Source organism: Plecotus auritus, assembly GCF_963455305.1.
Source record: "Plecotus auritus genome assembly, chromosome: 1".
Taxonomy (NCBI): domain Eukaryota; kingdom Metazoa; phylum Chordata; class Mammalia; order Chiroptera; family Vespertilionidae; genus Plecotus; species Plecotus auritus.
This window is the reverse complement of record NC_137770.1, coordinates 121,254,553-121,281,224: the sequence shown is the minus strand read 5'-3', so window position 1 is coordinate 121,281,224 and position 26,672 is coordinate 121,254,553. Positions and strand designations below refer to the sequence as shown.

The 26,672-nt window shown below is 41.4% G+C and overlaps 1 protein-coding gene across 3 annotated transcripts in view; it reads left to right on the top strand.

Moving 5' to 3' along the window:
- BBS4 (Bardet-Biedl syndrome 4) overlaps positions 1-26,672 on the top strand; it is a 119,070-nt gene that overhangs the window by 81,352 nt on the left and 11,046 nt on the right. For all 3 annotated transcript variants that reach the window (XM_080665758.1, XM_080665757.1, XM_080665756.1), the window contains exons 8-15: positions 503-630; positions 3,266-3,320; positions 4,223-4,291; positions 5,216-5,368; positions 5,454-5,625; positions 9,116-9,185; positions 9,826-9,967; positions 11,073-11,274. In XM_080665758.1, coding sequence (XP_080521884.1) covers positions 503-630; positions 3,266-3,320; positions 4,223-4,291; positions 5,216-5,368; positions 5,454-5,625; positions 9,116-9,185; positions 9,826-9,967; positions 11,073-11,274 — 991 coding nt within the window. The remainder of the gene's footprint in view (positions 1-502; positions 631-3,265; positions 3,321-4,222; positions 4,292-5,215; positions 5,369-5,453; positions 5,626-9,115; positions 9,186-9,825; positions 9,968-11,072; positions 11,275-26,672) is intronic.

Sequence of the window (26,672 nt, the reverse complement as noted above, 5' to 3'; positions counted from 1 at the left end):
GGCTCAGTGGTTGGAGCATCAGCCCGTGGACCGAAGGGTTGTGGGTTTGATTCCCTGTCAAGGGCAAGTACCTTGATTGCGGGTTCGATCCCCGGCCACAGTTGGGGTGCATGCGGGACAATCGATGTCTGTCTTTCCAGTCATTGTTTCTCTCTCCGTTTCCCCTGCCCCCTTCCTCCCTTCACACTCTGTCTGAAAATCAATGGAAAAAATATCCTCGGGTGAGGATTAAAAAAAAAAGAGAGAGAGAGAAAAGAAGCAGAAAACATTCAAAAAGTTAGTCGTCTTGTAAAAATTCTTCCAAATGGCTCCAGAGGCAGATACTCCATGTTTTCAGCTGTCCTGTCAGCAAGTACAGTTTGGTACGTGTTGTTATTTTTGATTATTGGCTGAAATGGGATGTTCCTACATTAGTATAGCAGGAGCTTTGTTTTTGCTTTATACATACAAAGCCATTGTCCTTTCATGGTAGTGATTTCATTCTCTTCATCAATCTTATTAGGCACAAGACCAATTGCACCATGCCCTACATCTTAATAGGCATGATCTGACTTACATAATGCTGGGGAAGATTCACTTGCTGGCGGGGGACTTGGACAAGGCCATCGAAATCTACAAGAAAGCTGTGGAGTAAGTGTACCTGTTTCCATTAGAGCAAGGGTGGGGAACATCTGGTCTAGGCCCATGAAATCATTTGATCTGGCCTGCCAAGGCATTAGTGTTTGACCAAATACAGCAGGATAATTTTTATTTTTATTTTATTTATTTTATTTATTTTTATTTATTTATTTTTTTTTAAAATATATTTTATTGATATTTTACAGAGAGGAAGGGAGAGGGATAGAGAGCTAGAAACATCGATGAGAGAGAAACATCGATCAGCTGCCTCCTGCACACCCCCTACTGGGGATATGCCCGCAACCAAGGTACATGCCCTTGACCGGAATCGAACCCAGGACCCTTCAGTCTGCAGGCCGACGCTCTATCCACTGAGCCAAACCGGTTTTGGCAGCAGGATAATTTTTAAATTGATAATTTTGTATGGCCCACGGATGATCTTATAAATATCTAAATGGCCCTTGGCAGAAAAAAGGTCCCCCCAACTGCCCAGCTTTAGAGCAAGGAAAAACTTAAAAAAAAAGGGGGGGGGAGGTAGATATATGAATTCTCAAGCCTACAAGAGAATATATATGACTGATAACTAGTTGTATGAATTAGATGAATTAGAGTAAATGTTATGCTAAGGTTAAGAGATCCCAATGGCCTAAATAAGAAAGATTTGTATTTCCTTCTCACCTATTAGTGTGGCTGGTTTAGTCTAGGTGGGCAGCTGTGCTCTACAAGGTCAATCAGGGACCCAGGTTCCTTTCTTATTGACTTACCATTGCTTAGGTTGTTGTCTTCATCTGCATGGTTGAAGCTGAGTTACTATAACCTCCATGTTCCAGGCTGTGGTGGGGGGAGGTGGTACAGGAAACTAAGTACTGAATAAAAAGCTTGTAGTGTTTTAAGTGACCCAGAAGTTGCACACCTCTTCATGCTTGCGTTCCATGGTTCAAAATTAATGAGGTAGCCACATCCAGATGTAAGGGAAGTGGGCACACATGCTTGGGAGAAGGGTCTTATTAGCATGAGACCAATATCTTGTTTTTTAAAAAAATATTATTTTTTTCAACCTCCTATTGATGATGGAACTGACTGGCTTTCCCAGGATGGTGTTCCATGTTTTCTCTCTAGACACATGTTATCTTGCCTTTTCTGTATAGGGTTTTGCCTCATTTTAAATGGGATAGCTGTCGCCATGATGCTTTAATGTCTCATTTGTTTGGTCATTTAATAGAATGCCTGGTCACAGAGTCTAGTGTTCATGGTAATTAGACTATGAACTAAACTTAATTTGTTAAATTAATATGTTAATTAACTTTGTCTTCTACCATAGTGATGATGTAGTAACTTTTCTGGTTCTATCAGTCATAACACAGCTTTCTGAATTTTCTTCAGTCACATTTTGTGCCTAAAAAGATAGAAATATCCCTTGGTTAGTGAAGTTACAAGAGACTTTTGTCATCAAGAGGCTATGTTTATGTGGACAAGTAGGAAGGATCCCACATAGCATATGTTAAGCTTCTGTGGGGCTGTTGGAAGCCTTAATTTGTGACCCCTGGCTTCTAGAAGATGAGTTCACATAAATCTGAAGGGTGACATTCTTTCAGTGGTTGGTCAAGGACTTAAGTCACAAGAATTTCCAAGAGGACAGCTGAGCATTTAGAGCCTTACTGAGAATGTGGAGATCCACAGCTTGGAGATAGCAGTTTTGGTTGGGGGAGGGATGCTGCCAGAATCATGGAAGTTAGTTTTAGGGAGGTGATGAAAATGGATATTTATTATGGCAAAGTGAAGGGCAAATACTTAGTTGAATTGAGTAAGGTTTGTTTGGCCAGCTCAGGTCTCCCTGGCTGGGGTTTTGGCCCCTCTGATTCTGGTCGTCTGATAGGTAACCAGCGCCCTACCTCATTGCTTAGAAGCATGCAACACTGTTCCTCATCTTTGGCATTTTTACTGTTGGTACTGTTTGATGATCCTGTAGTCAGATCATCTTAGCTCAGTATAGCTTTGGTTTTGTAACAAAGACAAATATTAGTGAGGGATTGGGAAAGCAGATAATCTTTTACCTAAGTCAATGGCTAATTCTTTCCCAGAGCTGGTATGTCTTCCTTTTTTTGTTTAGTGTGGCTGTTTACCATGGCCTTTTGTTTAATGTGGAGAGCAGAGCATTAGGGCCCTTAGGATCCTAAATTACACAGAAAATTATACAGGTTGCCATTGTGCATACAGTGAGAACAGGGAAAAAAAGAAAAGAAAAAAAGAAATCCCACTAGAAGGAAACTGGCTAAAGCTATGTATGTTCCATACTGGCTTGGTTTATAAAGAATTATTCTTTAATTCTGTCAGTATAATGAAGACAGTCACACAAAATATTCAATAGGTTTTGTCTTAGGACTTGGACTCTAAGAAATGGTCCTGAAAAAGTGTCTGGATTCTAAGTCCTATTTCTTTCTTGTTGAACAATCCTCCCTGTAGCCAGGGTTGAGATGACACACTATTGAAGGCAATTTCCCAATCGTCCTGGGGAATTTCCATGGAGAGTGGGACACACACTATCTTTCAGATGTTGCATGAGGGCATGTTACTGTGCATGTGCCTCAGTATCTCATTCACATCTTGTTTCCTTTTGAGCATCTCTGTGTTGATCTCTGTGTTGCAGGTTCTCACCAGAAAATACAGAACTTCTTACAACTTTAGGATTACTCTACTTACAGGTAAGGAGAACTCTTTACTCATTCATGCATTGATGTTAGAAATACTTTTGGATTATGTGTATTATGGTTTCCCTGCATTTTGATTTTATTTTAGCACATTTTACTAAAGTTCATATGAAGCACACCAACCTTACTCTCTGCATTATTATATTCTTTATCTGTTAAAAGAATTAATTTTCTGCATTCAAATAAAAACTGCAATTATAATTTTTAAAGGAAAGTGCATATATGAGAAATAACTGGTCATAAAGACTGTCATTTTGTTGTGGGGAGAGAGACTGATACAAATTAGCACTATCAGGGCTTTGGAGCTAAGGCCATTTCTGTTGTTCCTTTTTCCCAGACAGGTCCTATAGGAAAGAGGAGGCAAAACATTGTCTAGAATAAGAAGTCTATCTCCTTCCTGAGTGTGAATGAAATTCTTTTAGCTCAATCACTTATCAGCCTGACAACTGGGGCCCAGAGGTCCTGGAGGGACCTCTTCTCATCCCATTTCCCCATCAACTCCCAAAGTTCACTGCTCAGCTGATCCTGCCTCCAGTTCTGCCTCTTTGGTAGCCTTTCTGTTTGTTTCATTTTTCTTTAAAAGGAATTAGGAGTTTACCCCTGGGCCTTCCTGGCTTTGGCTTGGGAGGTTGACCCCAGGGGAGATGAGGCTAACCAGCCCATTTCCTGCCAAGAGACATTAGTGTGGAGCATATTATGGCAGAGATAATTCCTGGCAAATAGATACTTTGATTTTATCAAGGGACAAATGTGGGGATTTTTAGTTTTCTTTTTCTATCTGGTATCTGTAGCTCTGTTTTGTGAAGAGAACTCAGAAAAGTCAGGGTGTAATTGGCCAGACTCCTGAACTGCTATCTCCTCGCTGATACAATTCTCTGGTTTGCTTTTTCTCCAAGGTTGGCATTTACCAGAAGGCATTTGAACACCTCGGAAATGCTCTAACTTATGACCCTGTCAACTACAAGGTACTGCAGGCTGTCAAACCCCAGAGCCTTCACATAGATGGTCCACTCCTAGAGGTGATCTAGCCCTTGAAAGCATTTTGAATACCTGAGAAATTACCTTTTTCTTAGAAAAATTATTAATAAATATGGCTCTTCTCATTTGAAAATATTGTAAGGTGTTGGTGTTCTGCTTGTTATTTTCCAAAAGAGCACATTTGATATAACAGACCTGTAACTTACGCAGAAAGCAAAATTGTAGTATTGGTAAAGTTTTATGTATTTATGAAATTAGCAAAGCCTCCACAACTATAAAAATACTTCTGGTGAAATGATTTCTAGTTTCTTAATGAATTTGCAATTACAACCTTGTCCAGATATGTCTTTAGGGGTGAGAAGATCATTAAGTGGATGAATGTCATTGAGGGAGATGCAGCAAAACAGGCTGTGAAGGATACAGACTCAGTCCTATCTCAGAGTCACATTAGCCTGACTCCATCAGCTCTCCGCCTGAACCCTGGACTGATTAAGCCTAAAGCTGTGTCACCTTTGTGCTGTGGCAGAAGGAACTGTACTTTAAGTGGCAAAGAAAGGAGTATTTGAGTTGTCTGGAACAGCACTTAATGTATCAAGTAGGGGCTACAGGGAACAGATTAAAGGCAGTATGCTCAGAAATATTGCCTTCTCTAGTTAGAAGTAGGAAACAAATGAGCTGGGTAAAGTCAGTGACATTTTATCTTTCTTTTTCTGTACTGTGCCAAAGAGAGCCAGAGTGTGGGGTGCAGGGATTTCTCATGAGCCTTTATCCCAATAGCTTGAATATATTTTATATGTCTCTGGAAGTTTTTCAGTCACGCTGTGCATTATCTACACCCAGCAAGGCTCCTTCACTGCTATAGCCTTTTGGGAATGACTGAATTATCAACTTCCCATGTCCTGTGTTTTTAGGCCATCTTGGCAGCAGGCAGCATGATTCAGACCCATGGAGACTTTGATGTTGCCCTCACCAAATACAGAGTTGTAGCTTCTGCTGTTCCAGAAAGTCCTCCACTTTGGAATAACATTGGAATGTGTTTCTTTGGCAAGAAGAAATATGTAGCAGTGAGTGTCTCCTCACCTTCCTTGTCTGTGCTATTGGGTCTGCCCAGCTTGCCCCACCTTCATCAAGTGCCCCTCTCTCCTGCAGGCTATCAGCTGCCTGAAACGAGCCAACTACTTGGCACCCTTTGATTGGAAGATTCTCTATAATCTGGGCCTTGTTCACTTGACCATGCAGCAGTATGCATCAGCTTTCCATTTTCTCAGTGCAGCCATCAACTTCCAGCCAAAGATGGGGGAACTGTACATGCTCTTGGCTGGTAAGAGACTATTGTGTGGAAACTGTCTCCACAGTCTGTAATAAGGGGAAAATGAATTAGAATCATTGGAGGCCAGTGGCTAAATGTACTGTAGAAGCCATTCCCTTGCAGGTCCCATAGGAATCTGGATTATTGTGCTAGAGCTTGAAAAACAATGAAGAAAATAATGACAAAGCATTTGGTTGTTTCTAACTTGGGGCAATTTCACTCAGAGACCAACAGGTTAAATCAAGATCATCCCTAGTTTATCTTTTACTAAATGTTTTCCCTTGCCTTGACTATCTATATATACACTGAGTGGCCAGATTATGATGATCTCTGAGTGCATAATAATCTGGCCACTCAGTGTATATCCTATATAATAAAAGACTAATATGCAAATTGTCCCCTTGACCAGGAATTCGACCAGCAGGCAGGCCAGCCAACTGCCCATGTCCCCTCCCCCGGCCAGGCTGGCCGGACCCCACCCATGCACGAATTTATGCACCGGGCCTCTAATATGTATATACTGAGTGGCCAGATTATTATGCATTCAGAGATCATAATAATCTGGCCACTCAGTGTATATAAAAGCCTAAGCAACCATTACGACTGAACAACCAGAACGACTGGTTGACCTGTCGCTATGATGCGCACTGACCACCAGGGGACCGACACTCAATGCAGGAGCTGCCCCCTGGTGGTCAGCGCACTCCCACAGCCAACCTCCCACAGCCAGTCAAACGCCCCCTGTCCCTCACCCCTGGCCGGCAAACCTCCTGCAGTCCCTCCCCTGTCCGGCAAGCCCCGTCCTGCAGGCCCTGTTCAGCAGGCCCCGTCTGGCACCTGGCAGACCCCATCCAGCAGCTGGTAGACCCAGCCCCAATCGGGAATGGGTGAGACAACCCCCATAGGCCCTGATCACTGGACAGGCCTAAGGACCCCACCAGTGTACGCATTTTGTGCACCGGGTCTCTTTAATAATAAAAGGGTAATATGCTAATTAGAAAAGACATCATTCCGGATGTCCTTCCAGATGAAGCCAGGGCTGGAGGGAAGTCTGGGTCCTGGGTGCGTGCCAGTGGCCAGAGGGAAACACGGGTCCCAGGTGCCAGAGGGAAGCTGGTATCGGCAGCCGGGAGAAGGAAGGCCTACTCTTGCACGCATTTCGTGCCTCAGGCCTCTAGTTTATTTATATGTATATACTGAGCCCAGCTAAGTTTCAGATATCATTTAGTGTACAAGAGATATATCTTATAGGGTTGACGAGGGGATTGCATGATTAAGTAACCAATGAATATTAACTATTATTGGTTTTATTGTTAGTTACTGTAATACAAAAGATTGACTAAATATTCTTTCTAGGGAATATTTCTCTGTCCAAAAGCAGTTTTCAAGTTCTCATTGACTTTGGTCTTCAGGTGTTGTTTTTAGTAATTATTGTGGGGTTCTTATAAGGGAAAGGTTGCAAAAACAAATCAAGTGTTGGTTATTTGGGGGTTGCCTGAATACAAAGCTAGCCTAGTTCTAATGGGGATAGGAATGTAAACAAATTGCCACACTGTAAGGCACAAGCAGCAATTCTAACATCACAAAGTAGAGAGGGCCTTCACACTGTTCTGAAGGCTAAGCTGGAATTCAGTCACACAGAATTACTGAGGAGCCAGTGAACAAAGGCATGCAGCCATGAAACTGCATGCTATACCCTGCCGTTAGTGGGCAATAGTGCTATCAAATGTAATGGGAAATGAGTCATGAAAGATAGTTTGGGGTCAGATGATGGAGGGCCACGAGTATAATGCAAGGACATTAGACTTTATCCTCGAGGCCATTTTCCCAGCTGTATTCCTATATCTCTTAAGTGTCTAGTAGAAGTGAGTCCATGTTGCGGGGAGATGGAGTGGGCAGGCCTTCCAGATGTCCTACTGATGGCTTAGGCCCGCTCCCCGGGGGAGCGGGCCTAAGCCGCAGTCTGGCCTCCCTCTGCAGGAGGCGACCAGCCAATCAGGGGAAGGCACTGCCCCCATCACCCCCTCGCTGCTGCTGCCTCTGGTCTCCCTCTGCAGGAGGTGACCCTGCGATCAGGGGAAGGCGACGCCCCCATCACGCCTCTGCTGCTGCCACTGCCAGCGCGAGGCTGCCTGAGCCTCGGCCATCCCAGCCACTGTGGCTTGCCTGAGCCTCGCCTGGCCCTCATGGCCTGATCCTTGGGCCCTTGCAGCGGCAGCGGCCATCGGTGGCTTGCCGGAGCCTCGGCTGGTCCTGGGCAAGCAGCAGTGGCCATTGGCTGTGAGCTTCCCCGTGCTTAACCAATTGGGTGCGCTCATCCAGTGATGGGCAGACCGCGTCTTCCAGTGTTCTCCTGGCTGCAGGAGAGGGTGCAGGTATCCCTCCGGCGCTGGGTCACTGGGTCCGGCTGCTAGAGGAAATTCTCTACATTGGTTGTCCAGACACCTGGAGGCCTCCACCGATTCCCGACCCTGACCTGAGGGGCATTGAGGAGCGATGGAGGCGGCCTGGGAGTTTGAAGAGCCACAGGAAGGAGCTGCCTTTCTTAGAACCCCTGACCCGTGGTGCTGGAGGCCAAGGTGGGGCATTGCTGGGTCGGGAGCTCTTAGCTGTGGAGCCGCAGTCTGGCCTCCCTCTGCGGGAGGCGACCAGCCAATCAGGGGAAGGCACTGCCCCCATCACCCCCTCGCTGCTGGGCTTTCCCTTGCTCACCTGCCTTCGCTGCCGGTGCAGAGGTTTCCTAGCAGAGTGGTTCTGCTGCCACTTGGCAGAAGGAATCGGTGATCCTTCTGGGCAAGCGGCAGCGGCCATCAGGAGTGTTCATGCCACCACCGCCATGTGGGGAGTACAGGCCGCCCTCCACCAGGCCTGCCTCCCCCACCCTGTCCCCGCTGCCATCACGGCCCCAATGCTGCAAGTCTCCGCCCCCCACACTGCAGGTCCCTGCCCACCTGCGCCTTATGTGCACGCAGCCTGCTGATTGGTTGTTATTGTGATGGTGTTCCGACCAGTTTGCATATTGCCCTTTTATTAGTATAGATAGGTGAGTCTTCCAGAAAATACTGGTTTAAAAGGTGAGAGTGTCCTGGTGCTAAACCAATTTTAAAGATCAGGATTATGGGTGATGGAGGGCCAGTGAGGATTCTTAAGCAGGATAGTGACATGTTCAGATTTGTTTGAAAGTTGTTGAGAAACCTGGCAGCATTGTGACAAGTGGATGGATGCAGATGAGGACATTGCCACAGCCTGAAACAACTTGGGCAGTGTCAGAAAAGAAACTGCAAAAAATGGTGTTCAGATAACTTGGCAACTGATTGACTGCGGAAAGGGAACTGTTGAAGATGACACCAGGTAACTAAGCTGAGTGAGTAGATGGTGCTAGGAGCTGAGGAGGCAAAGGAGCAGTTAAGTTGGGGGAACTGAGTGAACTGTGGTCTTGAAACATTCCTTTTGCTTTCTAAGCTGGGCTCTCCAGTCTCAGTCCTCACTTTCTTTGTTTCAGTGGCTTTGACCAATCTAGAAGATACAGAGAATGCCAAGAGAGCTTATGACGAAGCAGTCCGCCTGGATAAGTAAGCTGCACCTTGGGGAGTGGTATTGGGGAGGGCTAGACTCTCGAAAGCCAAGAGGTGGCATTAGACCACTGGCTTTGCCTGAGTCAGTCCAGTTGCTTGTTCTCCATGGCCTTTGTGCACAAGGCATGTGTGGAAGGATGTGATACTAAGCCTGCAGTGGAACTGACACTGCCACTTTCTAAGAAAGTGTTTCCAGCCCCAAGTTTAGTAGTTAGGAGGCCAGAGAAAGTCAGAGCTGGCAGTGGACTTCGGTTGCTGGTAGCCATGGGCTAAATGGGATATCAGATGCAGCTCTGGACTCAGTTTAATCTAAGATAAATGTGACTCTCTCCATATTTATTCCACTGGCATCGGCTAGGCAGCAGGGTAGGGATCACTTCTTCAACCCGCCCTGGTGGTCCCTGCTGAGGGCTGAGATGTCAGACTTGGTCCTGATACCTGCTTTGCTGATGGGCAATTATTCCTTGATTCTTTCCCACAAGTCCACACATAGCACGTGTGTTCCTCTTACCTTGCTGCAGAATGGAGAAATCTCTGCTTATAATCAGTTTTGTTTTTTGTGTAATGAGAATCTCTAAATGAGAGATTCTAGGTTGTGAAGCCTAAGCTTCACAGAATCCTTGTCTGTTTGCCATAGGTATAACCCTTTAGTCAACCTGAACTATGCTGTGCTGCTATACAACCAGGGTGAGAAGAGGGATGCCCTGACCCAGTATCAGGAGATGGAGAAGAAAGTCAACCTACTCAAGGACAGTAGCTCTCTAGAATATGACTCTGAGGTATGTCTTTTTTTAAAAAAATATATTTTTATTAAATATGTTAATACTTATATTAATACTAGAGGCCCGATGCATGAAATTTGTGCAAGGGGCTTGGCCCTCGCAGCTGCAGCTTTGTCCAGGAGGACGTCTGGATGGTCATTCTGCTGTTCGGTCCTCCGGTCTAATTAGCATATTATGCTTTTATAGATATAAATGAGGAAGAAAGACGTAGAGAGATAGAAACATAAATGATGAGAGAGAATCATTGATTGGCTGCCTCCTGCATGTCCCACATGGGGATCAATCCCGCAACCCGGGCATGAGCTCCAATCAGGAATGGAACCTGTAACCTCGTGGTTCATAGGTCACTGCTCAACTGGTGAGCCGTGCTGGCCAGGTGTCTTTTTTTTTTCTTTTCTTTTAGAGAAAGAGGCAAAGTTGGGGTGGGGGGGTGTGCATAGAGGAAAGAGAGACATTGATCGGTTGCCTCCTGCACACGCCCTGACCAGGGATTTGAACCCACCACCTTTTGGTATATGGGACGACACTCAACCAACTGACCCACACTGGCCAGGGCATGAGATACGTCTTTTATTAGCTCCTAAGGAGCCATAAGCAAGCTGTCAGCAAACTTTTGATCAAGCATAAATAATCCAAAGATAACCTGTTATAAGCTCATGCCTATTTTGGCTTTGATGTTCCTGGTAGCATGAATTATTCAATTAGTGACAGCCTGAAAAAAAAACTTTGCTGGAAGAAAATAGTAAGAGGAAATTCAGGCTTACTGAGCCTGTCATTGATAATACAACCCCTGAGTTGAGGCCCATATCTCGTTGTAGCTTCCTCCCACTTCTGTAGGAAAGGTGGACTTCAGCTCAGTAACATACCAAACTTAAATTGTTAGGTTTGAGATCCTGTATGAACTCCCTTTCGTCACTAAGGGCAGTCTGTGATTTCTGCTGTTTGAGAAATATTGCCCTGTTATAAGTATTTCCTCCCTCAAATGCTAGTACCAGTAGTCACTATTTCAGCTATAACCCCCAGGTGGAAGGCCTAGGAAGCGGGTAGGCTTGTCTCTGCAGGTCATACCTTGATTCTTTTTTTCTTCACATGTGGGCACAAGATGGTGGAGATGGCTCAGAAGTTGGGAGCTGCTCTTCAGGTTGGGGAGGCACTAGTCTGGACAAAATCAGTTAAAGATCCCAAATCAAAGCAACGGACAACTTCAACTAGCAAAGCTGCCAGTTTCCAGCAGCCTCTGGGCTCTAATCAAGCTCTAGGACAGGCAATGTCTTCAGCGGCTGCATACAGCAAGCTACCCTCAGGTAGGAGGTTACACACAGTGCCATAAAGACCTCGTGGGCATAGCCACATGTACCAGCAAAGAGGTTACAGCTTTGAGTGAAGCCTGCACTTTTCAGACTCAAGAACCTGTCCAATGTAATATTGTTTGGAAGGGAGAAAAAGTCTCAAGGTGGCCAAATTGGCACTAGTTTCTTTAAAGCAAGTTATATATTAGGTAACAGTTACTGGCAGGCTTAATTGGATGGTTAGTACACTGGGTCTTTACAATATTCAAGTTTAGAAATATATTACAGTACTTTCTATTATATAGTCTTGTTTTAAATCTCACTGCCTTATCATAAGTTGACATGGTGCAGATAATTAAAGATTTCTTTTAGTGAGTCATTGAAGGCAAACTCGACTGTTTGCTTCATTTCTTGTTATGGTCTAACATCACAGCTGCAGAGATATACCACAGTCCCAGTGATGCCAGAAAACATGGGGTTTCTTGAAATTTAACAGTGAAAATAATGATTTCTTTGGGAATTCTGGAACAAGAATTCAAGTCACCATCTCTTTCTCTGGAGCTGGAGCCCTTGTGGAAGCATGTCCAAGTGAAGCACCAGCACAAATAAGAGAAAAATAGGAATAGGATGACTGCAGAATAGGGGTTTCTTTGGTGATGATGTACCAGATTAAGAAAGGTCACATGACAGGTAGAGTGGAGGCCAGCACATTCCTTGGGCACCACAGAACACAGCATATGTTGTGATGATCATGTGGAGCCTGAGGCCTCTGCAGTCCCCTATTGGTTCCCATCACCTCACCCAGGAAATGAGAAGCCAGCCAGACAGGTCCTTTAAGAATTGAGAGCAAGGCTTATGGTTCTAGGTATGTAGTTCCAAGAGCCAGCAGGGTACATGACTATTTGCTTTAAAAATTTTTTATGTTATTTTTAAAATTTTTATTTAAAAAATGTTTTCATTTTTTATTGATTTCAGAGAGAGATAAAAACATCAATGGTGAGAGATAATCATTGATCAGCTGCCTCCTGTATGCCCCCTACTGGGGATCAAGCCTGAAACCTAGGATGTGCCCTGACCAGGAATTGAACCATAACCTCCTCGTTCATGGGTTGACGTTTAACCACTGAGCCACAGCAGCTGGGCTTGAAAGAACTTTTGTCTCCTGGCTGACTGACCCCTTCCTTTGTGGGAGGAAAGTTGGAAACCTTTGCTCCGTACCCTGGCCATTACAAAGCCTTGGCTTAGCTAAGGTGATCCTCAGGCTGTGGGGCATGTCAACCCCAAGGCAAACATAAATCTTACATTTATAATTTAGTTCTAATAGTCTTAATTTAAAATATATATTTTATTGATTTTAGAGAGGAAGGGAGAGGAGAGAGACAGAAACATCAATGATGAGAGACAGTCGGCTGCCTCCTGCACGCCCCCTACTGGGGATCGAGCCCACAAACCAGGCAGGTGCCCTTGGGTGGAATCAAACCTGGGACTCTTCAGTCTGCAGGCCCACGCTTTATCCATTGAGCCAAACCAACCAGGGCTAATAGTCTTAATTTAAAAGGAAAAAAAAAAGATGAAAAAAGCTCTGTAAATTGAAGCTGAGCCTGTTGAGTATCCTAGTTGCACTTGCCCAAGGGAATCCAGAACAGTACCTGTATCTTATTCTTGGGAGAGGTCAGAGTATAGAGTCAGATCATGTCAGTATGATAAGAAGTAAGAGGGAAGGGCTGCTCTGGTTATTAGCACCAAGGATTTAAAAAAAGGGAAGAACTTCAAAAAATTTTATTTTTTGATTGATTTTGAGAGAGAGAGAGAGAGAGAGACCAAAACATTGATTTGTTCCACTTATTTATGCATTCATTAGTTGTTTCTTATATGTACCCTGACTGGGAATGCAACTTTGGTGTATCGGGACTATGCTCTAACCAACTGAGCTACCTGGCCAGGGCAGAAGAACTTCTTAACCAAAGAATTTTAAGACAATCAATGATACCACTGATGAGATGCTATCAATATGTTAACGACATGTCCTTTTTAGAATAAAGATTGTGTGTCATCATCCCTTTGGGGAAAGTTGTTATTCAGGTATAACAATGAGAGATCACAATAAAAACTTTTAAAAGAACCCATGATCAGAGTTTTCACTGACCTATTTCTAAGCCAAGTTTGAAATTGGAGAAGGAACCTCATGCCAAGTTCCTATTTGTGCCAGTACAACCTCTGCTACACACCTAACAAGTGGTAGGCCAGCAATCTGCTTCAGAGCCAGTCCCCATGTTGTACTTACAGTAAAGTGCCCTACAATCACCATAATTTGAAGGTGGAGGACTGACCTATTGCCAGACAAAACTATGTTTTTTTGGAGTTCTTTATATTATGACTGGGTCTGTTTTGACACTGAAGCAGCAGCTGAGTTCCATACCTCAGAAATAAATAGTAAGGTAACAGAGGTGATAACCCTTAACCATGCAGCTGGTATGTAGCAGAACTGAGATTTCTACCTTGAGCAGCAGTGAGCTCACTTCTATATCAGTGTGGAGTCTAGTATGCCTCTGACTGAAAGGTCCTGATGAGGAATACTGAGAGTGTAAAATAAGATAGATGGAGAGGAGGAAGGAAGTATGAGAGAGATTTAGGAGGTAAAATCAACACAAACCGGGTACTAGTTGGAAATGGCAGATAAGAACAAACTAGGATGGATACCCATTGCTGGGGAATGTTACACAAATCAGAAAAGAGGAACATTGGGGGAACAGGGTCAAGTGTTGAGTCTAGTTTTGCTACACATGCTTATCTTTGAGACATCCAAATGCTGATAGCCATTAGACACCTGTATAGTTAGATTTCAAGTGTTAAATCTGGCTTGAAGATAAAGACTCAGAAGTAATTGGGTTTGGGTGACAGCTGAAATCATAGATTTGAAAGGAATCACCCAAGGAAAGCTAGAAATAAGATGATGGGGGATCAAAAATGAAAACCCAATATTGAAAGGGAGAAAAACAGGAGAAGCAGATGATACAAGAGAAAAACCAGGTAAGTGGTGTTAGGAAAGGCAAAGGAAGAGAAGTTCAGGAAGGGAATGAGCAGTCTCACTGAACCCTTCAATAGAGAGAGGCTGTTATCCTCATTTTATAAAGGAGGAAGCTGAGGCTGGGAAAGGCAAAATGAGTTTTCCAAGGTAAGTGGGAGGATTAGAATTTGAACCCAGGTCAGAATGCAGAGCTATTGCTCTTAACCATTAACCTTCAAGCAGTGATGCACTCTTGATGAACTAGTGGCAGCAACAGAGACCCAAGGGCTAAAGACCAAAGAAGTGGAGATTGGACTGCTGTTATATCAAAGTAAAGGGAAGAGAGGTTTCTAGAGGGCAGAACTGAATTCATTATAATAATCTGGGAAAATTTTAGCATTTGGGGAGACAAGGGTAAAAAGGTCTTCTTTTAAGTGAAGCATAGTAAAGACTGAGAGAATGTGAAGAGCAGGACTCTTCAGTTTTTCTATACTCTCTGGGGCAAGAACATAATGGCACCTTGCATTCCAGGGATAGCAGTCAAGAAACACATGCTTTTTACATTAATTTGATCTTAGATTTTCTTAAAAAATAAATACTAGGTACCTCTTCAGTTTTTTGGGCATAAGGATTTGCAGTTTTTCATTCACTCTGGTGAGAAAGGAGCTATTCTAATTTCTAGTATTGGGATTGCTCATGTCATCACAATATTTAACAGAAAGGAAAAGGAAAAGGAGGCCAAGTACATAATTACAGATAAAGTGGGAGCCATATTTCTGGCAGGGAAGTGGAAGTATGGACTAGCAAAGAGAAAAATGCCCTTCTTACTGAATAATATTAGTATAAAACTGTGCATAACCAAAGACAGTATAAATCTGGAGTGTATGATTATAATGACTATGTCCTTAAGGAAGAATCATTATTATCTGATAATAGCAGAATAGCTCATGTTGGACCAATCCTCCCATAAATAAAATATAAGCAAATATGTGAATATAAAACACTACCTTGGTTTAATTAAAAAAATATATGATTGTTCCAAGCAAAAAATTGTATTACATTATAATGTGGGGTTTAACATATGCAAATGTAACTAAAGGACAAGGGGTACATGGAACATTATAGTTGAAAGGTTTTAAAATTTTACACAATGTGGTACAAAAGTAATCCTATATAGTTTGTGAAGAGTTAAGGCTGGATATTATAATCCCTAAAGCAACATTTAAAAAGATATACAGAAATATAGCTAAAAAGACAATAGAGAAATTATAATGAAATTCTAAAAAATATTCAATTAGCACTTTCTTCCCCAAAATAAATGGACTGGAAAGGAAGAATGGAGGAACAAAAAAGAAAAAGCTGGAACAAAGAGAAAATAAATAACAAATATTAAATGTAAATTAAATCATGTTAATAATTACATGAAAATGTAACTAAACTAAAAAATGTAACTGGATTAAGCATTCCAATTAAAAAGCAGAGAAAGAATTAAAAAGAAAGCCCAGTTATCTGCAATTGAAAGTAAAAGGATGGAAAAAGATATACCATATAAACTATGGGCATAAGAAGTCTATAATAATGTCTAGAGTACTGTATTAATGTCATATAGACTTCAGAACAAGGAGTATTACTAGAAATAGACTAATTTGTCTGACAAAGAATTCAAAGAAACAGTCAAAAGGATGCTCACCAAAGTTAACAGTGCAATAGAGGAACTTAGGGAGCATTTCAACAAAGACTTAGAAGGTATAATAAAGAACCAAGCAGAGCTAAAAAAATACAATAACTGAAATGAAAAACACACTAGATGGAATCAACAGATTAGCTGGTACAGAAGAATGTATTAGTGATCTAAAGGATAGACTAGTGGAAATCAACCATCAGAATAGTGAAAAGAAAAAAGATTGATATTTTAAGGGACCTATGACATCATCAGGCACAAAAACATTCACATTATAGGGATCCCAGAAGGTGAAGAAAGAAAGGAACAGAAACTATTTAGAGAAATAATGACAAACTTTCCTAACTTGGGAAAGGAAATAGACATCCAGGTCCAGGAAGCACACAGTTCCAAACAGATGAACTCAAAAGATACCCACACCAAGACACATTGTAATTAGAATGGGAAAAGTTAGAGACACTTTTGAATGCAGCAAAGGAAAATAACTAATTATATGACAAATGAAACCTCACAAGGCTATCAGTCAATTTCTCAGCAGAAATATTAGAGGCCAGAAGGGAATGGCAGGACATCTTTAAAGTGCTGAAAGAAAGGAACCTACAACCCAGAATAATTTACCTGACAAGATTGTCATTCAGAATTGGAGAAATAGTTTCTCATAGAAGCAAAAACTAAGGAGTTCATCACCATTAAATCAGCTTTACAAGAAATGTTAAGAAGAAAAGGAGGGGAGAAACCAAGATGGCGGCATAGGTAAACACCTAAACTGCTGCCTCGCACAACAATTTCAAAACTACAACTAAAAGACAGAACGGACACCATCCAGAACTGCAGGAAAGCTGGCTGAGTGGAAATTCTACAACTAAAAGGAAAGAGAAAAGCTCACAGAGAATTGGAGGTATGACAAAGGGTCTTTGTGCACGCAGAGAGAAAGGGCGGCTGAGAGCCTGGCTGACTTTCTCTGGCGGGAGGGGGAAGGAAGGCCCCGACTGCACTGAACCCCAGTTCCGAATGCACTGAACCCCAGTTCCGGGCGAAACCCCGTGGACCCAGGCTCATACAGGGGGAGTCTGTACTGTCAGGTAGAGAGAAAAGCACCAGGAGACTCGGAGACCCGGGGGAGCCCCGGCGGGCAGGGGTCTGGAGGCGCGCAGGCCAGTGTGCACAGAGACTGCGGAGGTTGCCACAGGCTTTCCCTAGCAGAAGGGAGTCGGAAGCTCCTGACTGCACTGAACCCCAGTTCTGACTGCACTGAACCCCAGTTCCAGGCAAGCCCCTGGGGACCCACGCTCTTGTGGGGGGAATCTGGACTCTCAGGCGGAGATTCGGGAGCCGGGGAAGGCAGAGGTCTGGGGGCGTGCGTGCACAAGGGCAAGGCTGACTGGAAGCCAAGACTGTCTGCTCCGCCCTGAGACTCCACCCCATCCAAGCTGAGCACAGAGGCTTTTGAAATTTGGCAAGTCTAATCCTATAAGGCTGTCTCCAGCACCAAACTTCTCCCAGCGTAGACACAGCTGATCCTCACAGCCAACTGGCCTGGAGGTCAATTCCTCCCAGTGATACCAACAACAATCAAGACTTCAACTACAACAAGGCTGTACACACAGTCCACAAAGGGGTGCACCAAGAGTATCCACCTCAGGTTAACTGGGGAGGCCGACCCACTGGGCCCTATAGGACACCTAGCACACAAATCTACCCTACCAACTCAGGGACGCAGTGAAAATGCGGCGACAAAGAAACAGATCACAAATGAAAGAAATGGAGGAAAACAAACGACTGGATATAGAATTCAAAACCACGGTTATAAGGCTTTTCAAGAATATCCTAGAAAAGGCCGATAAATATAACGAGACCCTCGAAGATATGAAAAAGGACCAACTAGAAATTAAACGTACACTGACTGAAATAAAAAATATTATACAGAGACCCAACAACAGACTAGAGGAACACAAGAATCAAGTCAAAGAATTGAAATACAAAGAAGCAAAAAACACTCAACCAAAAAAGCAAAAAGAAAAAAAAATCCAAAAAGTTGAAGATAGTGTAAGAAGCCTCTGGGACAACTTCAAGTGTACCAACATCAGAATTATGGGGGTGCCAGAAGAAGAGAGAGAGCAAGATACTGAAAACCTATTTGAAGAAATAATGACTGAAAACTTCCCCCACCTGGTGAAAGACATAGACTTACAAGTCCAGGAAGCGCACAGAACCCCAAACAAAAGGAATCCAAAGAGGACCACACCAAGACACATCATAATTAAAATGCCAAGAGCAAAAGACAAAGAGAGAATCTTAAAAGCAGCAAGAGAAAAACAGTTAATTACCTACAAGGGAGCACCCATACGATTGTCAGCTGATTTCTCAACAGAAACTATGCAGGCCAGACGGGAGTGGCAAGAAATTTTCAAAGTGATGAATAGCAAGAACCTACCACCAAGATTACTCTACCCAGCAAAGCTATCATTCAGAACTGAAGGGCAGATAAAGAGCTTCACAGATAAGAAAAAGCTAAAGGAGTTCATCACCATCAAACCAGTATTATATGAAATGCTGAAAGGTATTCTTAAAGAAGAGGAAGAAGAAAAAAGTAAAGATAAAAATTATGAACAACAAATACATATCTATCAACAAGTGAACCTAAAAATCAAGTGAATTAAAAACCTGAGGAACAGAATAATCTGGTGAATATAATAGAATCAGGGGCTTAGAAAGGGAGTAGGCTGATAATTCTCAGGGGGAAAGGGGTATGGGGGGGGGTTCAGGAAGAGACTGGATAAAAATCATACACCTATGGATGAGGACAGTGGCGGGGAGGTAAGGGCAGAAGGTGGGGTGGGAACCGGGTGGAGGGGAGCTATGGGGGGGGGGGGGGAGGAGAAACAATTGTAATAATCTGAATAAAGATTTATTATTAAAAAAATAAAAAAAGAAAAAGAAAAGGAAAGTCCATAACCAAAAATAAGAAAATATGAAAAAATAAAACATCTCACAAGCCAAATATTTAATAAATACAGCAAATCAGTCATTTAAAAAGCTATTATGAAAGACAAAAGTACCGAACTCAACCCAAACTATAATAAGTAGGAGACACACAAGACAAAGATTGGTAGTTACAAAATAGTCACAGGGATGTAAAGTACAGCACAGGGAACACAGTCAACAAAATTGTAATATGTATAGTGCCAGGTGGGTACTAGACATATCAAAGTATCACTTTGTATATAAATGTCTAACCTCTATGCTGTATATCTGAAATTAATCCTATATAATAAAGAGCTAATATGCAAATGGTCATCACGCCCTCACGCCATAACGGCTCAGACACTCAACACTAAGGAGAGAGGAATGGGGGCCAGCCAGGCACAAATGAGCTCATGAGATAGGAATGGGGACCAACCAGGCTGTGACCCGGGATAGGCACAAGCCACCCACCCTGCAGTCCTGGGCGCCAGAAGCTGGGGCTGCGGCTTGGGAGGGGGACAAACTGCACGCCCTGTGGTCCTGGGTGCCAGCAGCTGTGCCTGCGGCCTGGGAGAGGGACAAGCCACCTGCCCCGTGGTCCTGGGTTCCAGAGGCTGCACCTGTGCCTGTGGCCCGGGAGAGGGACAGACACCCGCCCTGTGGTCCCAGGTGCCTGTGGCTGCGGCCTGGAAGAGGGACAAGTGGTGCGGTCCTGGGTGCCAGCGCCTGCAGCTGTGGCCTGGGCAAAGCTGCCTGCCCACTGTCCCCTGTGGCTGCAGCCGGCCCGGGTGAAACCGGCCTGGGTCATGGGTGCCTGCACCCGGCCAGAAGTGGGAATCCTGGGCCCCAGGTGTGGGGCAAGGCAGAGGTGGTTAGGGGCAATCAGGCAGGCAGAGGTTTTAGGGGTGATCAGGCAGGCAGGCGGGTGAGTGGTTAGGAGCCAGCAGTCCCAGATTGAGAGAGGCAGTCAGACATCTCCCAAGGGGTCCTGGATTAGAGAGGGTGCAGGCCAGGCTGAGGGACCCCCCCCCCCCCATGTATGAATTTCGTGCACTGGGCCTCTAGTATAAAATAATATTGAATGTCAACTCTAGTGGAAAAATAAAAATACACGTTTTTAAAAAACAAACAAACATAAAAGATCTAAAATATGACATCAAAAACATAGAGTGTGGGCCCTGGCCAAGCAGCTCAATTGGTTAGAACATAATCCCAATAAGCCAAGGTTGTGGGCTCTATCCCCAGTCAGGGCACATACAAGAATCAACCAAGGAATGCATAAATAAGTGCAACACCAAATTGATGTCTCTTTCTCTTGCCCCTTTCCTTCCTCTCCCCCCTCCCTCCCTCTTTCTCTCTAAATATCAATAATAATAATAAAAAAAACGTACAAAGTGTGGAGGGGGGAGTAAAAATGTCCTTTTAGAATGTACTTGAACTTAAATGCTTATCAGCTTAAAATAGGCTGCTGTAGATACAAAATGATATACACAAACCTCATAGTAACCACAAACCTAAAACCTACGAAAGATACACAAAGAGTAAAGAGAAAGGAATCTAAACAAAACATTAAAGGAAATCAGCACACCACAATGCAAGATCTCAAGAGAAGAAAGGAATAGAACTACAAAAACTAACAAAATGGCAGTAAGTACATACTTACTCAATAATTACTTTAAATATAAATGGGTTAAATGCTTTAATAAAATGACAAAGGGTTGCTGAGTGGATTAAAAAACTTGACCCATTTATATACTCCTTACTACAAGAGACTCACTTCAAATTGAAAGAACTGAAAATTAAGGAATGGAAAAATATATTTCATGCAAATAGAAATGAAAAAGCTGGGCTGGCAAAACTCATATTAAATGGAAAATACTTTAAAACAAAGAATGTAAAAAACAAATAAGACCATTACTTAATTATAAAGGGGGCAATCCAAGAAGAGGCTATACCTGATAAATATCTGCACACCCAATATAGGAGCACCTAAATATATAAAGCAAATATTAATGTACGTAAAAGGAGAAATTCACAGTAATACAATAATAGAGGATTTTAATACTTCACTCAACTCAATGGAGAAAATTAATAAGGAAATAATGGCCTTAAATGCCACATCAGACCAGATTGACCTAATAGACATTTATAGAACACTGCATCTCAAAACTACATAATATCACATTTTTTTCAAGTACACGTGGAACATTCTCCAAGATAGATCAAATATTAGGCTATAAAACATGCTTCAACATATTTATGAAGATTTAAATCATATAAAGCATCTTTTCTGGCCACAAACATGAAACTAGAAATCAATCACAGGAAGAAAACTGTAAAAAAACAAATACATGGGAGATTAATCAACATGCTACTTAACCAACTAATGGTCCAAAGAGGAAATCAATCAGGACATTAAAAACTACCTTGAGATAAATAAAAATGAAAACACAACTTTTCAAAATTTATGGATGCAGCAAAAGGAGTTCTAAGAGGGAAATTCATAGCTATACAGGCCTACCTCAAGAAAAAACACCACCACAAAAAAATCTGAAATAAACAATCTAACCTTATGCTTAAAGGAACTAGAAAAATAACAACAACAACAACAAAAATCCACAGTAAACGGAAGGAAAAAAGATTAGAGCAGAAATAAACAAAATAAAGATAAAAATACAATAGAAAAGATCAGTGAAACTAAAGTGGTTCCTTGAAAAGATAAACAAAACTGACAAACCTTTAGCCAAACTCATCAATAAAAGAATAAATAAAATTATAAATGAAAAAAAGTTGCAACTGACACCACAGAAATAAAATAATTACTAAATAATTCTGCAAACAATTATATGCCAACAAATTTGATAACCTGAAGAGACTGATAAATTTTTAGAAGCATATACCCTTCTAAGACTGAACCAAGAAGAAACAGAAAATCTAAACAGACTGATTACTAGCAATGAAATTGAAGCAATAATAATAAAAAAAAAACTTGAACAAATAAAAGTCCAGGAGCAGAAGGCTTCACAGGTGAATTCTACCAAACAAGTAAAGAATTACATATCCTCCTTACACTATTTCAAAAAATTGAATGAAATGTTTCCAAATTCACTCTACAAAGCCAGCATTAGCCTAATATCAAAACCAGACATTACAAAAACAAAAAAAAAAAAGAAAACTATAGGCCAATATATACAAATCAATTAACATGATACATTACATTAACAAAATGAAGGATAAAAATCATGATCATTTCAATAGTTGCAGAAAAAAGCATTTGACAAAATTCAATATCCTTTTATGATAAAAACTGAGTGGGTATAGAAGGAACATACCTAAACATAATAAAAGGCCATATGTGGCAAACCCATAGCTATTATCAGACTGAATGGTGAAAAGCTGAAAAATTTTCCTCTAAGATCAGGAATAAGACAAGGACACCTGCTATCACCACTGTTAGTCAATGTAGTATTGGAAGTCCTAGCCATAGCAATAAGACAAGGAAAAAAATAAAAAGCATCCAAATTAGAAAGGAAGAAGAAAAAACTCAGTTTGCAGATGACATAATACTATGTGTGTGTGTGTGTGTGTGTGTGTGTGTGTGTATACTAAAGACTCCACCAAAAAACTATTCGAATAAATGAATTCAATAAAGTTGTAGGATACAAAATCAATATATAGAAATCTGTTGTTTCTGTACATCAACAATAATCAGCAGAATTAACTAAATCCCATTTGCAATTGCACCAAGAAATAAAATACCTCCCTGGCCGGTGTGGCTAAGTTGGTTGGAACATTGTCCCATACACCAGGAGGGCACATACCCAGGTTGCAGATTTGATCCCCCATTGGGGTGTGTTGGGAGGCAACCCACTGATGTTTCTCTCTCACATTGATGTTTCTGTTACTCTCTCTCCCTTTCCCCTCTCCCTCCTTCCTTCCCTCCCTCAATCCCCCCTTCCTGTCTCTAAAATAAATAAATTAAATAAAGATACCTAGGAATAAATTTAACCAAAGAAGTGAAAGACCTGTATTCTGGAAAGTATAAGACATTTAAGAAAGAAATTGGAGAAGATACAAATAAATAGAAGGCTATGTCTTGCTTATAGATCAGAAGGATTAATATTGTTTAAATGTCCTTATTACCTAAAATAATATACAAATCATTGATATTAAAATAGCAATGGCATTGTTTTCAGAACTAGAACAACTAATCTGAAATTTATATGGAACCACAAAAGACCTCAAATATCCAAAGAAACCTCGAGAAAGAACAAAGTGGGAGGTACCACATTTCCTGACTTCAAGCTAGACTACAAAGCTACAGTAATCAAAACAGTATGGTATTGGCAATAAAACAAATATGTAGATCAATGTAATAGAATAGAGAGTCTAGAAACAGATCCTTGCTTATACAGTCAATTAATCTACAACAAAGGAAGCAAGGGATATATAATGGGGTAAAGACAGTTTCTTCAATAAGTGGTGTTGGGAAAACTCAATAGATATAGGTAAAAAAAAAAAAAAAAGAAATCGGACCACTTTCTTACACCACATACAAAAATAATCTCAAATGGATTAAGGACTTAAATGTAAGACCTGAAATTAGAAGAAAACATAGGAGTAAACTCAAAAACATCAGTTACATGTTTTTGGAAGCCTCCTTGGAAAGGGCAACAAAATAGAAACAAATGGAACTAAAGTTTTTGCAAAGCAAAGGAGACCATCAACCAAATGAAAAGACAACCTACTGAAATGGAGAAGATAATCATAAATGATATATCTGATGAGGTAAATATCAAATATTTGTAAGGAACTTATAAAACATTAACACCAAAACCCCCCACAAATAATAAAACTAAAAATGGGCAGAAAACCTGAATAGACATGTCTCCAAAGAAGATATACAGATGGCCAACAGACATATAAAAAAGTGCTCATTGTCACTAATCATCAATGAAATGCAAATCAAAACCACAGTGAGATATCACCCCACACCTGTCAACATGGCTATCATCAAACATCAACAAATAACAAGTGCTGGTGAAGATGTGGAGAAAAGGAAACCCTTGAACACTGTTGATGTGACTGTAAATTAGTGCAGCTACTATGGAAACCAGTATGGAGATTTCTCCAAAAATTAGGAATAGAGCTGCCATACTAGCCAGCAATTCCACTTCTGGGTATTTATCTACAGACAACAAGAACACTAATTCAAAAGACATATGCACCCCTATGTTCATTACAGCATTACTTACAATAGCCAACATACAGAAGCAATGTAGGTGTCTATCAATAGATGAATGGGTTAAAAAGATGTGGTAGATATATGCAATGGAATATTACTCAGCAACATAAAAGGAATAAAATGTTGCCATTTGCAACAACACAGATGGACCTAGAGGGTATTAAGTCAGAGAAAGAGAAATACCACATGATTTTGCTTATATGTAGAACTGCCTTCCCCGCCCCAATAACCACAAAACGAATGAATAAACAAAACAGAAACAGACTCATAGACATAGAGAATAAGCTCATGCTTACCAAAGGGGAGCAGTGTGGGGGTGAAATTTTTAAAAAATAAAAAAGAAGAGGGAGACATAGTACAACATCCTATGTGGTAATCATGGAGATGTTAGAGACAGCATCACAGATGATAAAAAAAATTTTGAGTTTCTTATCAGAGACATTGCAAGCATTTGTATGATTTAAGTTGAAACCTTATTTATTTTGATCTTATTCTTTTTTTCTTTTTTATTGTTTAAAGTATTACGTAAGTAGTACATATATCTCCCTTTTTCCCTCATTGAACTTGCCCCATCCTCCCCTACCCCCTGTCGCATGCCCTCATCCCACATATTTTGATCTTATTCTTTAATCTTAAAATGGATGAAATGCCTGAAACATGCAGAAAGGGAAAATGAAGACTGATAGCGGAGCTAATGAAATAAAGAGAGTGCTATGAATTATTGTTTTATGGTAGGCTCTACTAATAAGGACAGTTGGGAGCAAATATCTCCAAGGAGATAGGCCATGTTCATGAATTGGATGACTGATTATTGTTAAGACAAAAATTCTTCCCAAATTGGTCTATAGACTCCTATCATTATACCCAGCAGGTTTTGAGGTAGAAATTGACAAGCTGTTGTATGCATGCATATGAGCATAACCAATGGACACAGACAGTGTGTGTGGAGGGGTGAGGGCATGTGCTGGGGTGTGGGGGTGGCCAGGTAGAGGTCGATGGGGCAGGAAGGAGACTTACGTAATACTTTAAACAATAAAGAATGGAAATAAAAAAGAAATTGACAAGCTGGTTCTAAGCTATCATGGAAATAACAAAGGATCTGGAACATCCAAGGCAATCTTGAACAAAATTAGACTTACACTATCTCACTTCAAGACTTAATCATAATAGTAATTATGTAGTACTAGCATAGGGATAGATAAATAGACGAATAAGACAGAATTGAGTCCATAAATACACATACACTTACAGAGTCATTTGATTTTTGATAAAGGCACCAAAGCAATGCAATGGGAAAAGGAAAGTCTTCTTAACAATGGTGCTGAAAACAACTGGATACCCATGTAGAAGAAAGTGAATCTGACCCTCAACCTAACACCATGCACAAAATAACTCAAAGTGGATTCTAGAACTAAAGGTACAAACTAAAATTCCAAAGTTCCTAGAAGAAGTATGAGATTATATTCATGACAAGGAATAGTTATTGTTTCTTAGGACATAGAAGACCAATAAGCCATGAAGAATATGAATATCAATCTGGGAATATATTCTGTGAGAATATAGTCACAAACTTTATCTGACAAAGGACTTACACTGAGTGGCCAGATTATTATGATCTCTGAACTCATAATAATCTGGCCACTCAGTGTATTTGTATCTCAAATGGGTACCAAAAGTATTCTAGACTTTTGCTGGAGATCAACCACCTATTTGCCCTGAGTTTTCTATCAGCCAGTGCAAAGGGGAAAACTGATCAGGTGCACGATTTATAGTATCTTGGATATCAAATACATGAGGTACTCAAGAGAAGTACACTGAGTGGCCAGGTTATTATGTGTTCAGAGATCATAATAATCTGGCCACTCAGTTTATATCCAGAATATATGAAGAACTCCTACAACTCAAGAAAAAAACTTAACAACTAAGACAAATATATATAAAACAACCCAATTGAAAAAAAGGCAAAAAATTTGAACACCACAAAAATAGATGAATGGCCAATGAACATATAAAAACGTGATCATCGTTCATTATCAGGGAAATGCAAAATAAAACCACAATGAAATATAACTAATGGCCCTGGCGGGTTTGGCTCAGTGGTTAAAGTGTTGACCTTCGGACCAAAGGGTCATGGGTTTGATTCCCAGCCAAGGGCACATACTTCGGTTGCAGGTTCCATCCCCACCCTGGTCCAGGTGTGAGCAGGAGGCAACCAATCAATGTGTCTCTCTCACATTGATTTCTCTTTCTCTCTCTCTTTCCCCATCTCACCCCTTCCACGCTCTCTAAAAAAAAAAAAGAAATATAACTAATGTAGCCATCAAATGCCTGAAATTAACCACTAGCAACCCCAAATATAAATGCAAATGAGAAGCAACTGAATTGTCATCAATCACTGGTGGGAGTGGTCCAACTACTTTGGAGAAAGGTCTGTCACCCATCCCAAGATATATATTTATTCCAGCAATTCCATGCCTGTGGATTTTTACCCAAGAGAAATGAGAATGCATACACAG